We start from the raw sequence: 16,342 nt of genomic DNA, 5'->3' as shown, positions 1-16,342 counted from the left end.
GACTGTAGACCTCCGCTTGGGGACTGGAGGCCTCTGCCCGCAACATGGGGCGACCGGATAGAACCCAGCCAAAGCTCTCCTTCACGCAGAAAAACTCGAAGACGGCGGATGGCGCTGGGCGTGGTGGCGCGAGTGGTGGGGACGAGCAGGAGGGGTCGCAGCAACAGGACCTTAGAGAGATACTCCTTGCCATGGAAAAGAATTTTCAGGGCGGCATGACAGCTATTGGCACGAAATTGGATGCCCTGACCTATCGTATGGACCGCATGGCTGAAAGACTGAATAAGCATGCGGAGAGACTGGATATGTCGGAACGCCGCCTTACTGAGGTTGAGGAGGCCCACACCACGCTGGAGACGGACAATAGACAGATGGTCAGGGCTATGCAGACGCTCCTGGACAAAACTGAGGACTTGGAAGCCCGTTCGCGACGCTGTAATCTGCGCGTTACGGGCCTTCCGGAGAGCACTCCTGTGGGCAACATGGAGCTCTTTATGGAAAACCTGCTGAAGAAACTACTGGGTGATGACGCATTCTCCCACATGTTTGTGGTGGAAAGGGCGCATCGCTCTTTGGGACCACGACCGTAGCCTGGGGCTCCCCCGCGTCCCATTATAGCCAAACTCTTGAACTATCGGGATTGGGATGTCGCACTCAAACTGGCTACAGAGAAACAGCCTTTGCAGTATGACGGATCCACCTTGTCTATTTATCCTGACTTCACAGCTCGGGTCCAGGAGGCCCGGAAGCAATTTGCCCCTATGAAACGCCAGCTACGGGAACTGGGTGCAGATTACGCGATGCTGTATCAGGCGAAATTGCGCGTCAACCGGCAGGGGAAGTCCCTGATCTTCACGGACCCTAAAGCTCTGCAGAAGACCCTGAAGGACTGGCAGCGAGAGAAATGACGGGCGAGACAGGAAAACGACGATCTGGATGGAGGCTCCCTGGAGAACCAGGACTGACTGGGACCTGCTGCGAGCTGATCGCTGTATGATGGGTTACCTCAGGTTTGGTTGATGTTTTATTCACTTTACGCTGGCAGAGCCCTCCTTTGACCCAGGGGACATGGTGCCCCCTAAACTGCTTTGCTTCACCTTTCTTTCTCCGGTATTGACAGTTCTTTTATACTGAACTTGAGTCATTTGCATCCTAACCTGAATGTCATTGCACCACTCTAAGGGGTATGGGTCTATCATGGTATTTGTCTGTTAATCATTGCCTGCTGGACTGTGCTTGACAATGTATCCTTTTATGTTGCGTAGCTGCGGCTGCACTGGTACTACCCTGGGTCCAATGGCCTACTTTGGTGTGATGCACTATTGATCTTATGTTTTTATGGGTTTCCAAATGGGCGCATAGTGGTGTCGTTGCCGCGCTTACCTATTCAAGGTTCCGGGACGGGGGGTGACGGAGGGTGGTCTTTGTGCTGGTTTCGTTGGGTGACACTGGCACGTGTTAGTTCGGCTACTTCTGCACTTGTGTGCTCACCACTGCTACCATGTTTTTTTGGGGGGGGGGGAGGGGTTGGATGTTGTGTGGGTGGTGGAGGTGATTGTGGCTGTATTGTTGTTGGGGACTGTGAGGAGGATGGGAGTCTGTTGGTTGGGAGGGTCGGATGAACACAGCCTGTCTGCGACTGTTGTGATGTTGGGGGACGCATGGGGAGGGGGAGGTTGCTTGTCGGGGTGGATGGATGAACGCGGCCTAGTTGGGGTAGGGCAAACGTGGGTGGGGGATGGGGTTGCTCTGTTTCAGAGACTTTTTGTTGCTTTGCGGCGCGGAACGATTATTGTTTGAGGCATGTGAATCAACTGGTGGGGATGACAGCGATGAATATATAACCTTCCAAGTTACTATGCAGTGTGCGGCAGAGGCGTCTTCTTTTATGCTCATATGGCAGGGGAGATGACAGATGGGGCGGCGACTCCTGATACACTAAAACTCCTGACATGGAATGTGCGGGGCTTAAATGACCACCGTAAGGTCCGCGAGTCCTCCAGTATTTAGCGAAGCACAGGGTAGACATTGCGATTCTGCAGGAGACACACCTACCGGCACACAGTCCTATCCTTGGTTATAGAGGGCTCCATGATAATGTCCATGCTGCAGGGTTTATCACTCACGCCCGGGGGTTACTCACTTGGTTTATTCCTAAGTCCTCCCTTGCTTGGACGCCCGTGGCCACAGATAGTGAGGGGCGATTCACGATTACGACCTGTTCTGGCAAAGGGCTGGACATGTGTATACTGAATACATATGGCCCCAATTTTGATCTCCCTGACTTTTACACGACACTGGCTCGGAAGGTATATGCGCTTGCGGACAGGATTGTTTTTTGGGGAGGTGATTTTAACCTGACTTTACGTCCAGCACTGGACAGGTCGGATGGGCCGTCTCGGATGCTTTCGGCCTCTGCGCGCACACTGGCTACACAATTGACTAATCTTGATCTGCTGGATGTCTGGTGCCATAGGTGCCCATTGCAGGGAGGGTTCACACACTACTCAGCCCCTCATAATATTCACACGAGAATAGACTACTGGTTTGTCTCATCTGCTTACCTCCGGGACGTACGATACTGCGAGATCCTCCCGCGGACCTACTCGGACCATTCGCCTTTACTGCTCTGCGCGGTGCCAGTGTGACGGATACCGCCTTTTTCCTGGCATTTTCCCCCTTATTCCCTGCTCGATCCCCTCTTCAAGGAGGAACTCTTTATGGCGCTGGAGATTTTTTTCGAGACCAATTCATCCCAGTCGGTTTGGGAAGCGTTTAAACTTTATGCTAGGGGAGTTACTATCTCTAAGCACGGAGGCGTGTTAAAGTCGATCAAGGACCGCCTTGACCTCTTGGAGCGGAAACTCCGAGATTTGGAGGAGCTGCGCCTTTGGTCTGGCGACGGCTCGGTTGACCGGGAGATCGCTGGGACCCTCTGGGAGTACAATGACGAGGCGGATTTGGAGATTAAACACCTAGGAAAGTATGCCGTTGCCAGAACTTACTGTGAGGGTGAGCGTCCGGGCGCGGTGCTGGCCCGCTTGGCTAAGCAGGGCAGAGAGCGCTCTTCCGTCCCGATAATGAGATCTGGCGCCTCCGGGCTCCTGCTCTCGAACGATGAGATAACCGTGCGCTTTAGGGACTACTATGAGGCTTTGTATGCCTCGAGAGGACCCGCTCCGGAGGAAGGTATAGTGGACTACCTATCTCACATTGAACTCCCATGGCTATCTGATATGGACCGTAGGTTTTTAGCCCGCCCCTTTGAAAGAGAGGAGGTGGTGTTAGCCCTGTCCTCCATGAGGGTTGGTAGCGCCCAGGGCGGTGATGGCCTTACGGTGGCTTTCTATAAGGCTTACACTGATTTGCTGCTTCCTCATCTGCTCTGCCTGTTTGAAGATATGGCCAATTCTGGCTCTATGCCTCCCTCCATGCATGAGGTGATAATTGTGGCAAGGACCCGAATGACTGTGCCTCATATCGCCCACTCTCCCTGATGAACGTAGATACGAAGATCTTCGCTAAAGTGCTTTCTAACTGTTTACATCCTATGGTCACGACCCTGGTGGCCCCAGAGCAATCTGGATTTGTCCCCACACGCAATCTTGTTTACAACATTAGGACGGTCTTTGCCGCTTTTTAGCATACTCGTCTGGATGTGTCGGCTGTGGCAGTATTTTTAGACATGGAGAAGGCATTCGATTCTGTTGAGTGGACCTTTTTACATCATGTTCTTCGCAGGATGGGTGTTGGCCTTCTCTTCCTGCAGCTATTGTCGGTCCTGTACTCCAAGCCGAGGGCCCGGATCCGTATTGGTCCTCTGACCTCTGACCCCATTGAGGTTGGAAGGGACACGAGACAGGGGTGCCCGCTCTCCCCGATACTTTACGCTTTGGTGGCTGAGCCCCTGGCCTGCGCCCTACGCGAGTACCATGGACATCGGGGTATCCGCTTCCCTACGTATAAGCTCATTGTCTCCACTTACGCGGACGATACGCTCCTTTACGTTCGAGACCCCGAGAATCATCTTTCCCCGGTATTGCATGAGGTGGTCCGGTTTGGCGCCCTTTCTGGCATTCGGGTGAACTGGACGAAGTCGATTATGTTTCCGCTTACAGCGGCTACGGTGCAGTTTGAGCCTGAGTTTCCACTACAGTGGACTACCGAGGCGGTACGATACCTTGGCATTCGGCTCCATACTGATTCAGAAATCGTTCTCCGGGAAAATTACGGCTGCGCGGTCTCGAAGTTGGAGGATGATGTGGAGAGATGGATTTCTCTTCCGCTGTCTCTCTTGGGGCGCATCGCTTTAATGAAGATGGTGATACTCCCGCGTTTTCTTTTTCTATTCAATAATATCCCTATGGTATAGTCAGTTCAGTTCTTTCGCAGGCTCCAGTCACTGCTGGTGAGACTTGCTTGGGCGGGTAAACAACCTCGGGTCGCGTGGCATATTCTACTGCGACCGTATGCGGCGGGTGGGCTCAACGGCCCGGACTTGGAGCTCTACTATCGTGCAGCGCAGGCTGCTCATGCTTACTCGTGGATCCACGGCCCGCAGGACGCCCCTTATGTCCGTATTGAACGGATTGTTGCGGACCCGACCCCTCAGCCGGCCCTACTAGCGCAGGCTCGGGATCGCCGCACTGGTCTGGTCGACTCCTTGCTGTCGGTCACCCACGCCTGGCACTTCATGGCGAACACCCAGGCGTGTTCGCTACTATACTCCCCGAGCGCGAATCTTGAGTGGTGCCACTGGCTGAGTCCCTCTAGGGAAAAGGGAGTGATTCGAGCACTAAGACGGCTCGGTATCCATACTATGGGTGACTTGTTTTTGGGGGGGCACGGCGCGGACGTGGGCCGAGGTGACCGCTGCGGGGGGGACCCCCCTTTGATAGCGCGCTTTCTGTTCCATAGGGTGTGTAGCGCCTTGCGTGAACTTCTGGGGCCAGATATGACGGAGCCGGTAACGGACACTGCCTGCTATTATGTTGTCAAGGCCAAGTCCCCACTGCGATTGATTTCCAACCTGTATCGGATAGCCCAGGCGGAGCTGTATGCGGATTATACCAAGCCACGCTTGGCCTGGCAGCATGACCTGGACATCGAAATGTCCAAGGACCTCTGGAGCTATTGCTGCGCCAGCGTCCGCAAAATCTCTCTTAATGGTCGCCATAGACTCACGCATTTTAAATTCCTGAACAGGACATACTATACGCCAGAGAGGCTTCACCGATATGGGCTCCGTGGATCCCCAGAGTGTGAGAGGTGCAGGGCCCCACTGGCAGATTTCCTCCATGTGGCGTGGTCATGCCCCGCAGTTTTCTCTTTCTGGCAATTGATCTTTGCTAAGATTAACAACACGGTTCACTTGACACTAACCCCGGAACCCTTACTGGCTCTCCTGGGCTACTCCAAACCCTTGCGCTCCTCCCAGCGACGCATTGAGGATATGGCGCTGCTGATGGCCAAGCGTTGTATTGCCAGGACCTGGATGAGAGGCCCCCCGCCTACGGTGCGAGTGTGGAAGAGAGAACTGGTTTATTGCTGCACCCAGACTGAGCTGTATAGTGGCCTGATGCCCCCCAGGAATAGACCTAAGAACTGTTGGGCGGCTGTATTGGAGGGTGCGGTCCATAATGAAGTGCCTGTTGAGACTGCTGTGGCTATCGAGGATGAGCGGGAGGGCTCAGGGGAGGCGGCTCCTGCGGCTGACCCCGATATGTTTCTTGGGGCTGAATCATGCATGTAGGAAGTTCTTTGAAGCGAGAGGGTTACGTGGATGTGAGTCTAGCCCGCGCACGCTGACCACTTCCCCTATCTTTATGTCTGCTCTGCTGCATTTGCTGTGTTGCACAGTCTCCAGAACGAGGTTTTTGGTATCTGAGAAACCGTATGCTGCTTGCTCTGCTGTTGGATTGTCCACATGCCTGCGCTGTCCTTTTGTTTGTATCTTATTGGTTACCTGAAAAAACAAAGTTCAACTGGAAATGCTATGTCATCTTCATCCCTCATGTACAGCGACCACTTGGGGTGTCCTTTCCTAATCGCCGCCGTGCCCCTGTGATGTCGGCTAATGGGCTGTGTTTTATTGAAGATTGTTCCCTTTGATATACGCTGCCGGCCCCCGGGTTGTAGGCACACAGCTGTGGTACATGTGTAATATTCAATAAACTCTGTTGAACTTAAAAAAAAAAAAATAACCTTATAGTAAAATCTTTAATATCTACAGTTGTGGCTTTTGTCTGGGAGACTCAGTTTAGAGATACTTGCCAGATTGGGGACCTGTTGATTAGTCGAAGGTGTGGTTACAACCACTTGGAATGGATGAACACGGGGTTCATAAATTACATCCTAATAGCTTAAACCCTAACCTTAATCTGTTTATATATGGGGCTCTCATATTACCTCCGTTGCTCTACTGCCATTTCTTCTATTTCAGTTCTTGTTTCTGCCAAGTTCTTTTTTTTTATTAGCAAATTGCTCTTGCCTCGTATCTTGTTGCATGGCCCAAGTAGATGCAATCTTTAGCAATGCAATTAATTCTATCTGTTAAGTTACCCAAAGTACCTCCCTAATTTAATTGGAATTAGAGTTTAACTTGCTTCAGCAAAATCTTTATGTAATGCACTACTTTTTGTAGCAATGTACAGTCAGAAAATTGCACCAAGTGGTACTCTGAAAGACAGAAGAACCTTCCATGATCTTGGGACTGTGGTTTAGCCAGAGATGCCACAGAGTTCTGTACCGCACAGACAGGACTGTGGTTTGCAAGGAGGTGCCTATACATGCACTTTCGATAAGGAATATATTACCTAGAAGTTTCATATACGAGCATTCCTTATAGCCAGGACTGTTGTTTACCTAGCGGTATCATGAAGCAGGTTACCACACAGAGAGGACTATGGTTAGTTGTGTATCTCACAGACAGGAATGTGGTTCTACCCACAGAAGCACATATTGCACAGACAGGACTGTGGTTTACCCAGAGATGCCAGAGTTGTTTACCTCACATACAGTTCTGTGGTTTGCAAGGAAGTGCCATATACTCATAACTCCAAATCTAAAAAAAATCAACAACCAATTCTTGCTCTTTTTACGGAAATGCTCCGAAACATTTGGAACTCTTGACCTTGTGACCTTTGATGCAACCCCTCCTTCCCTAGCTTCAAAAGAAACATGAAACAACTCGTTCTCAACAAATACTTTAACTCCTAGATTGTTGACCTGGATTCATTATTGGGTGCTTGGACTAGGGCTAAGATTGGCTGTAAGGTCCTGGTCTCCCTATTGGTTCTAGATTTTAGGGCTAGTGTTGTGATTGGATGGTGTTAGGGCTAGGGTTTCCATTGGCTGAAGGGGTCACCTGACTATTAGGGCTATAAACGGCCATGGTTTAGGGCATCTCACCCCGTGTGTAGAAGCTAAGGGTGGAGAGGACAAGAGCGAGTGCCTGTTTGACCCTGTTCGAGCCTGTTGGGACCAGGGCCAGGAATGCTGCCTGTTTTCCCATTCATTAATACCCACCCTATGTATTTGTCCCTCTGTATATAAGCATTTATTTTCACTATACATATATGCCCATCTTTGTGTATTGCTTTGTATAAACATGTACAATAAATATGTTGTTATAAAAACAAAACAAAAACACACAAAAAATCACTTTTGGTCTACATGTACTTGCTTCCACTGTGCATCTATGTACCTCCATGTACTTGGAAATGTGTCTGTTACTTTTCGCCTGAAAAAGCATATACAATGCACTACCCTATTTCTCATCCTGTACCTCCATCAATATCTTTAATCTGCATAAACACTCCTTTATGCATCTATATACTTTCAATGTACTTATGGATCTATATATTTATCATGTTCTTCTAATTTAGCATTTCCAATGCACTACCCTATGTCTCAGCCTATACTTCTCTCAATTCATCTTCTAGCCCAACTTTCTGACTCATCTCAAACTTCTTTCTACTACTCTTTCCAATTCACTACCCTATCTCTCACCCTATACATCTATCATTATATCCTCTACACCCACTCTCCCATTTATCCCAAACCCCATACCACTTCTATGTACCCCAAAATAACCCTTTCTTGACTCTCTCCTACTTTACCCCTCCTTGCATCATCTGACAAATATTTTACTATACCTATCCTCCAAAACAAACCTTTCTAAACTCTTCCCTCTGACTCTTCCCCTCCAAAAACCCTTTTTACTCATCCAAAAGCCTCCTACTGCTATGACCTAAAAAAGAGAAATCCTTCACTCTTCTATCCCTCCACTATCCTTTTCAATCAAAATAACAGACTAACATGTTCACTTCTCTAATTCCATATTCCACTATACTAATTCACCACTAATCCTTTATGGGTTCTAGAGTAGCATGCTACTCTCCAACAAAGCGTTTCAACACCTCATCAGGGTTACAAGAGCTATATAAATGCAAACCATTTTTCCTTTTTTACCCCTTCCCAACCCGTCTCAATCCAAACAACTGACTAACATATCCACCACTCAAATGCTTTCATATTTCACTATACTAACTTTCAACACTAATCCTTTATGGGTTCCCGGAGTAGCCTGCTACTCGCAGAAAAGCGCTTCAACACCTCATCAGGAGTAACAGGCGCTATGTGAATGCAAACCTTTCTTTCCCTTCTATCCCTCCGCTATCCTTCTCACTCTAATCCTTTATGGGTTTCCCTAGTAGCGTGCTACTCGCTAAAAAATGATTCAGAAAAGGGGGTGGTGATGGACAGAGCATCTGAGTTAAACAGAACACTCATACCCAGTCAAAAGATCAGGGCTTGATCCATCACCGTTTTTTAGCTCACTGCACCATCCCAGCTCAGAACCTGGCTACATGCAAATTAGTCTGTCCCTGGCCCAGTGCATCATGGGAACAGGGCAGACCAAACTACCAAGCCAATTCTTTACTGGAAAGGAAACAAGCTTCCGGGGACCGGTTTCTGGCATTGCAGCCGTCTTCGGCCCGGCTTGCTTGAATCCTGATGGTGCAGTGAGCAAGAGACTCATGTCTGAGCATACCCTGCCACTCCTATAGTGGCCAAAACGATTCAGAAAAGGGGGTGGTGATGGACCATCAGGATTCAAGCAAGCCGGGCCGAAGACGGCTGTAATGCCAGAAACCGGTCCCGGAAGCTTGTTTCCTTTCCAGTAAAGAATTGGCTTGGTAGTTTGGTCTGTCCTGTTCCCATGATGCACTGGGCCAGGGACAGACTAATTTGCATGTAGCCAGGTTCTGAACTGGGATGGTGCAGTGAGCGAAAAAACGGTGATGGATCAAGCCCTGATCTTTTGACTGGGTAGGAGTGTTCTGCTTAATTCTGATACTCTGTCCATCACCACCCCCCTTTTTGACTCGCTAAAAAAAGCGCTTCAACATCCCATCAGGAGTTAGAAGCACTATATAAATACAAACCTTCTTTCCTCTTCTATCCTTCTGCATCCAAATAACTGACTAACATATCCACCACCTAAAATGTACTTGCATGTTTCACTATACTAATTCAACACTAATCCTCTTCGAGACCCGGAGCAGCATGCTACTCGCCGAAAAAGCGCTTCGTCACCTTGTCAGGAGTAGTAAGCGCTATACAAATGCAATTACAATACAATACAATACAATTATCACGTGTACTGATCTAGTCTCGGCAACCATAGGCTGTCTATCTGCTTTATGCTGTCTATTAGAGCCTCTCGAATTGCTTCTCTTGTTTTTGGTACTGCTTTTATTTCTTGGATGTTTACTTTGCTATTTTGAATTCTCGCCTCGTTTGTGTTCTCATGTCTGTTTTACTGTATTATCTGGTCATGGTTTTGTAAAGCGCTCTGATACCTTCTGGTCTAGAAAGCGCTATATAAAACTTATTAATAAAGAAATATAGCATTTTACTGTACAGACAGGACTGTGGTTTGCAAGGAGGTACCATATATGCATTTTCGACAAAAGATAACTTATTTCAAAGTTTCATCTGCGAGCATTTCTTACAGACAGGACTGCGAGCATTTCTTACAGACAGGACTGTTGTTTACCTAGAGGTATTGGGAAGCAGGTTACCCACAGATGCCACAGAGTTGTTTACTTTCCAGACAGGACTGGTTTACCTAGAGATATCATGAAGGCAGTTACCACACACAGGGGAGGGGGTCTGTGGTTTACCCAGAGGTGCCATGGGGATTTTTCTATACAAATATGACCTTATAGACAGGATTGTGGTGTACTTAGAGGTATCGTGAAGCCAGGTACCACACAGAGAGGAGTGTGGTTTACCCAGAGATGCCACAGAGTTGTTTACCTCACAGACAGGACTGTGGTTTACTCAGATATGCCACAGAGTTGTTTACCTCAAGACATAGCTGTGGTTTACCTAGAGATGCCACAGAGTTGTTTACCTCACAGACAGGACTGTGGTTTACTCAGAGATGCCACAGAGTTGTTTACCTCAAGACATAGCTGTGGTTTACCTAGAGATGCCACATAGGTGCATAGGTATAAAAAACCGTTATTGCGATTCTCAAATAGCGATTTTTAGAGAATCGCTATTTGAGAATCGCAAAACAGGATGTAATAAAAAATTTGCAAATTGTTTGTGATTCCTTGGCATTCCGTAATTGCGATTAACAAATTGTGAATCGCAATTAAGAAATACCTTTCCATTCAGTCCTATTGGCTAGGAGGCCCATATGAATGAATGGGAAGACATTCTCAATTTGGGATGCGCAATTAGAGAATCGCCAATTGAGAATGCAATTTCAAGGGTGCCAGGGTGTCAAAAAGGCACCCTGTTGCACCCCTGAAATATGTATGTGTTCACATGTGGCGCACATATATGCCCTTGCTTGTATGTGTGGTACATGGCACTTTGAAAAAAGCAAAAAAGAGCTTCTTTCAAAGAATTTGCAAATTAGGTTAGTGGTAATTTGCGATTACTTATGCCAAATTCGCACAACTTAGGTGCCTTCTATATCGCATTTAAGGAATCACAATTTGCAATTCCTTAAATGTAATCGCAAAATAGAGAATCGCAATTTTGCGATTCTCTAATTTGCGATGCCCTTTTGGGATGATACATCCCAAAAGGCCTTTTCCCGTTCGCAAACGGGCCGATTCTGAGAATCTGCCCGTTTGCGAATGGGAAAAGGGCTTGATACATATGCCCAATAGTATTTTACCGCACAGACAGGACTGTTGTCTACCTAACAATACCGCACAGGCAGGAATTGCAAAGACATGACTGTGGTTTACCTAGACATACCACACAGGCATGAACTGCAAAGACATGACTATGGTTTACCTAGAAGTATCATGAAGACAGTTACCACACAGAGGACTGCGGTTTACCCAGAGATGCCATGGAGTTGTTTACCTCACAGGCAGGACTCTGGTGTACCCAGAGATGCCACAGAGCTGTTTACCTCACAGACAGGGCTGTGGTTTATCGAGAGGTATCATGAAGGCATTAACCACACACAGAGGACTGCGGTTCACCCAGAAGTGCCACGTGGCTTTTCCTACACAAATAAGAATGATGTTACCCAGAGGTGACACATGAGCATTTTTCACACGGACGCGACCGGTTGCAAGCGACATCTACCGCGGTAAGTCCTTGTTGGCTGCTGCCAGCAGTTACACAAGCGCTCTTTGATGGTATCTGGGTGTGTGTGTGTGGTGATGATTGTTCTCGCTTCCAAAGCAGGAAACTGGCAGAGAAGGTTCACTTTCGCTGCCAGCTGCCCCGCAGTTTTTGCTGGGGCGCCCTGAGGGCTAGTTCGGGCTGAGATGTCCTGAGAATCCGGGGCTCCAAAGGTCGGTGCTGCAGACCCGCAAGTCCATCTAGGTTGAAGATGGGAGTTAAAGGGCACATGGGAGCGTTTTGAGTTTGAGTTTCGGAGGAGGACTCAGCCAGGCTTGAGCAAGCAACGAGTCATCCGGTCCTGGAGACAACAGTGATCTTTACAGCTGCGAAACCACTTTTAGGGCCAAAGTAAGGATCATTTTTGCCATCAGCAGGGCGGCGGTTTTGATAAGTGTAATCTTTGCAGCCGCAATGAGGTAAGTGGCAATGTACCAAGGGTGCCCTGGGAGACGAAGAATGAAGCATTGAAGGGGGTCCTCCCTTCCCTGTGCATTGCATTGGCATGCATCCATGTTTTGCAACCACAGTTGTGCTCACAGACCACTGACGGGTTACCAATCGGTCAAACTCGGTGGTAGCAATTCTCAGGGTGGAAGCTGCCCCCTGTGAACAGCTCTAACTAAGCCTGTGAATCGCAGCTGAGGGCCTTGGGGTTTGCAGCCTTCCAGAGGACCACTGAATCCCCTCCCAATGCCCATTTTCAAGATGCCACAATGTGTTTAGGTACATGGCAGCTAATGTCCCTTCAAGGTCAGGAGTCGCCATCTTGGCATTCTGTGAATTTGAGGGCAAGGACGGGGGGGGGGGGCAGGGACGGCCTTCGTGTATATAGGTGGTACTGTCATAGCACAGACTTACAAACTTACCCGACAGGCAGTCGAGTGCTGTACAGAGGCAAAGATACCGTTAGTGAAGGATTGGAGGGGTAGCCAGGTTCTGAGACCGGAAGTGGACTGTTACTGTATGTGAAGGCATTTGGAATGATTTGCAAACGGAATACCTTCCGACTAAATATCAATGGTCAGATATTCTACAAATCCTTCTGAATGCCATTATGAGTACGTCCATTGATGCACAAAATTATATTCTCGGACCACCTTTTAGATGCTGCACAAATATTGCATCTGAGATGCAACAAGGGATTAGTATATGGGGAGCATATACTTTAACTTTAGGGAGACAGACATCCCTCGCTGCTTTGTAATGAAGGGTACAATATTGCCCAGAGGAGACTTCCTTTCTAGCTATGGCCTGTAACATGAAGTTGCATTGCTTTCACCACCCAATATAGTTATTGATTAATATTGTATGCAGGATGTCTCTCACAAAAGAGAAAATTATACCGCCCTTCCCAGAAAGTCGCTCCAGTTACTGTCGGAAGCTGGACACCACATCACTCCAAGCAGGCTGCCACTCAAACCTTAGCAGGATACCATGTCATTGGGCCACCCCCAACTGAGTTTAAGAAGATTCTTCAGTAGGTACAATCAGACCGGGTCTTGTCTACAGAATTCCGGGGACCTCGATTCACCAATATTCCAGGGAGAGTGGACGTGAAATCATTTACCCTTTAACCCGACATGATAACATGCGGTTGGTCCATAGCCCACCCTTTGCCCATCAACGCCATACAATTTCATTCAGAATAGGAAGGAGCTGAAGCTATAGCAAGTAAAGAGAGTTCCAGGAGCACTATCTACTTTCTGTTCCTGCCATTGCCTACAAGACCCCTGTGACTAGGAGGGCTACCAAAGGACTTGCCAACGGTACTACCCCTGGCTACACTTATTTGATGTCCATGTAGAAATCCAATATGTAACTCAGAGGAGATGGCCACTCTTGTTCTTATCTTTGGAAAGGAGTGTACTACTAAATATCGTCAGCAACAATATTGTGTTATAAGAGTTTCGAGGACAGAATATCGTGAGAAAAACTATTGAAAGGTAAGGAGCTATATGGAAGTATAGATATACTATTCCTAACTCCACATCTATGTACCTTGAAGACATATGTACCGCTTAGGTCATATATGCAGAGTTGGGCATAGAAAATCTAGACTTATCTGTCGATATTGATTTTTCGATATTTGGTCATTGATATCCTGTCCCACCGAAATTGTGGGTTTGGTATTCTGGGGGCATACTTTCAGAAGAAGCCACCGCTCCACACCTCGTCTGCAGAATGATGAAACATTCCTCCAAAGTTTCTAAAGATGCTGAACTGGGTTAAGAATAATGTAGTGAACCCATCTCACATGACCTCTGGTGGTTCATGGGATTTAAGATGGCTACAAGAGGTAAGAGCAGATTCAGCTGAAAGTAATGGGTGGATCATGTACAGAAAAGGAAAAAGGGAAACTATAGCTTCCAAAGTGCATCCTGAGAACTGAGTATATGCTACACTGTGGCATAGGACACCGTGTCTGAGAGTGCCCGGGCACAGTGTGAGCACCTACCTGGAAAGACAGCGATGGCAAGAGAGATTTGCATCAACAGAGGGATCAGTAGGGCGTTCATCATCTCGGCGTGAGCGTCCTGGCCACTAATGTGAAGTTCTCTTCTGAATCCAAGAGGCAGACAAGTCCTGAAGGGGACTTGAAGAACCTGTAGAGAAAGCACGCAGGCGTCAGAGGCGTCTGATCTTTGAGGTATCCTGTCAATGGCAGTCCTGAGTTATCCTTTAGTTGTCCAGCCTCAAGACCTGCTCCTTGCCCGCTTCGTGCGCCTCTGCAGCGTGAAACACACAGGTGTGTGCAGGGGACACCCTCCTGCTTACACCTGCCTACTATTTCTCAACATGGACAAGGCATTATGAGGAAGACAAGGGCGGAAGCTAAACCAGGAAAGAGGGCAAGGAACCCCCACATGTTTCATGTGCCAACATTGGAAGGCGCGCCCAGGCAACTCCTACAGCCAAGGGCAGGCTTCCAGCTCCAGCAGGGAGATACCATTCTAATTTGTGCAGGGTGAACTTGTCGCTTAGGGGAGTGGGCAAATGGTCGGGGAGTGGGCAAATGGTCACGGAGGGGGCATTGACAGCCAGGCATGGAGAACGTGAGCAAAATCTTTCCTCGGTCCCTCAAAGGGACATGTCGGCTGGTGCATTGGCGATGGACTTTTTTCATGTGCGTCATTCACCGTGGCGCAGCTGGTGACAGTTTGCAGTCCCTGACCGGAGAACTCCAGCACGAGACAAGAAAGGGCTTGTAAATATGTGGCACGTATTAGCTGCACCGAGCTCCCTCCAGGCCCGGACTGGCCTTTGCGGGCACCGGGCAACCTCCCGGTGCGCCGCAAGGGTGGGGGCCGGTTTTGGGCCCTGGGGGCCGTTTATGTTACAGGGCCGTTTTGGTTCTGAAAGGGCGAGATTTTGATCGATACCTTATCTCTATTGATCCAAACCTCGATCTGGTCGACTGAACCTTTATTGCCTGTCTTGGAAGGAAACAGTACACCTATCTGCAAATTAGTTCACCCAAGAAAGGACTCTACTCTCAAAGATCACGGACAACTTCTAGGTTTCAAAAGTTTATTGTAAAGATATAATGAGCTGCAAATACAAGCATCTCAGAATGAGATTCACGAGATACACAGGTCCAATTACATACATGTGCTCTCGAAAAGCCCTCAGACGAGCAACAGAAATCACTAACACAAGTTCTAAAAATAGCAAAGCTATCAGCATAGACGCATATCTCTCCTTCATTTAGGTTGGAGGAAAACAAACACAGGTTAGGCGTCCCTACCCTGTTCTAGATGGTATCCCTACTTAACCAAATCCCAACCTAACAAAGGTGTCAGCCATGAATGACCCCCAAGGGAAGTCACCCACTCTAAGTCTCTTGGTGAAAACCTAAAGTTCTCCAGTCATGACCCCTCACTGCCTACCCATCCGCTCTCTAAAGGGTCCTCAGGTCTCTGCTCTAACTCCACCCAGGGGTGCTGTCCCTAATACAAAACAGTCAACAACATTTGAGACGCCCCTTGCGAAACGCCTCTCACGTGGTGCAACTTCAGGCTTTTTCCATGATGCTTTGTATTGGGCCTCAGACGTTAGAGTTGACCTTGCTTCTCAGTCTCTTCTCCGGCCCGCTGATACCCCTTAAACATTCCAGAACCCTCCTCCATGTCTGGGCCGTCTACTGAACAGACCTCTATTCATTCACTTATAATTGGATCCCCCCTTTCCTGTTGCAGACAGATATCTGCCGCCAAGAACCCAACTCTCATAGACTTCTAAAAAGGCTTGCAACATTTCTCAGCCCAGACATGTACGTGTAAATCAATGCTAAAACATTTCAGGCCTACAATATTTCACATTATGATTATAGCATTCAATTTCTTCATTTAATTAAAGCATGTTAAAACTCTTATTCTATTATTTAGAAAACATTACTCTAAATCATGGCCCATTAATGCAATGACCAAAAACGTTAAACAATCTGTGTCGTGAAAAGAAACACCTTCCCTTTTAGCTCCAGCTCTGGCCCTGAGGCCTACCACGTTCTGCGTTTTACCACAGACCATCTTATATGTTAACAGCTACACGACATAGATTCAAAATAATCACGTCTAATAAAATCATATAAAGTCACACATTTCTGTATTAGTTCCACTTCTACTTAAATCTCTATATTAGCTATACATTTAGAATATAATTTCAGATACTATTAGCA

At 47.9% G+C, this 16,342-nt stretch overlaps 1 protein-coding gene across 1 annotated transcript in view; it reads right to left on the bottom strand.

The window, feature by feature from the left end:
- LOC144754585 (alkaline phosphatase-like) overlaps positions 1-14,284 on the bottom strand; it is a 232,990-nt gene extending 218,706 nt beyond the window's left edge. The window contains exon 1 of the mRNA XM_078642552.1: positions 14,123-14,284. Within this exon, the coding sequence (XP_078498678.1) occupies positions 14,123-14,186 (64 nt within the window). The 5' untranslated portion in view covers positions 14,187-14,284. The remainder of the gene's footprint in view (positions 1-14,122) is intronic.
- Between the last annotated feature and the right edge of the window lie 2,058 nt (positions 14,285-16,342).

The sequence above is a fragment of the Lissotriton helveticus genome, chromosome 5_1, assembly GCF_964261635.1.
Source record: "Lissotriton helveticus chromosome 5_1, aLisHel1.1, whole genome shotgun sequence".
Taxonomy (NCBI): Eukaryota; Metazoa; Chordata; class Amphibia; order Caudata; family Salamandridae; genus Lissotriton; species Lissotriton helveticus.
Note: the sequence above shows the minus strand (reverse complement) of the source record. Positions and strands in the feature narration are given on the sequence as shown.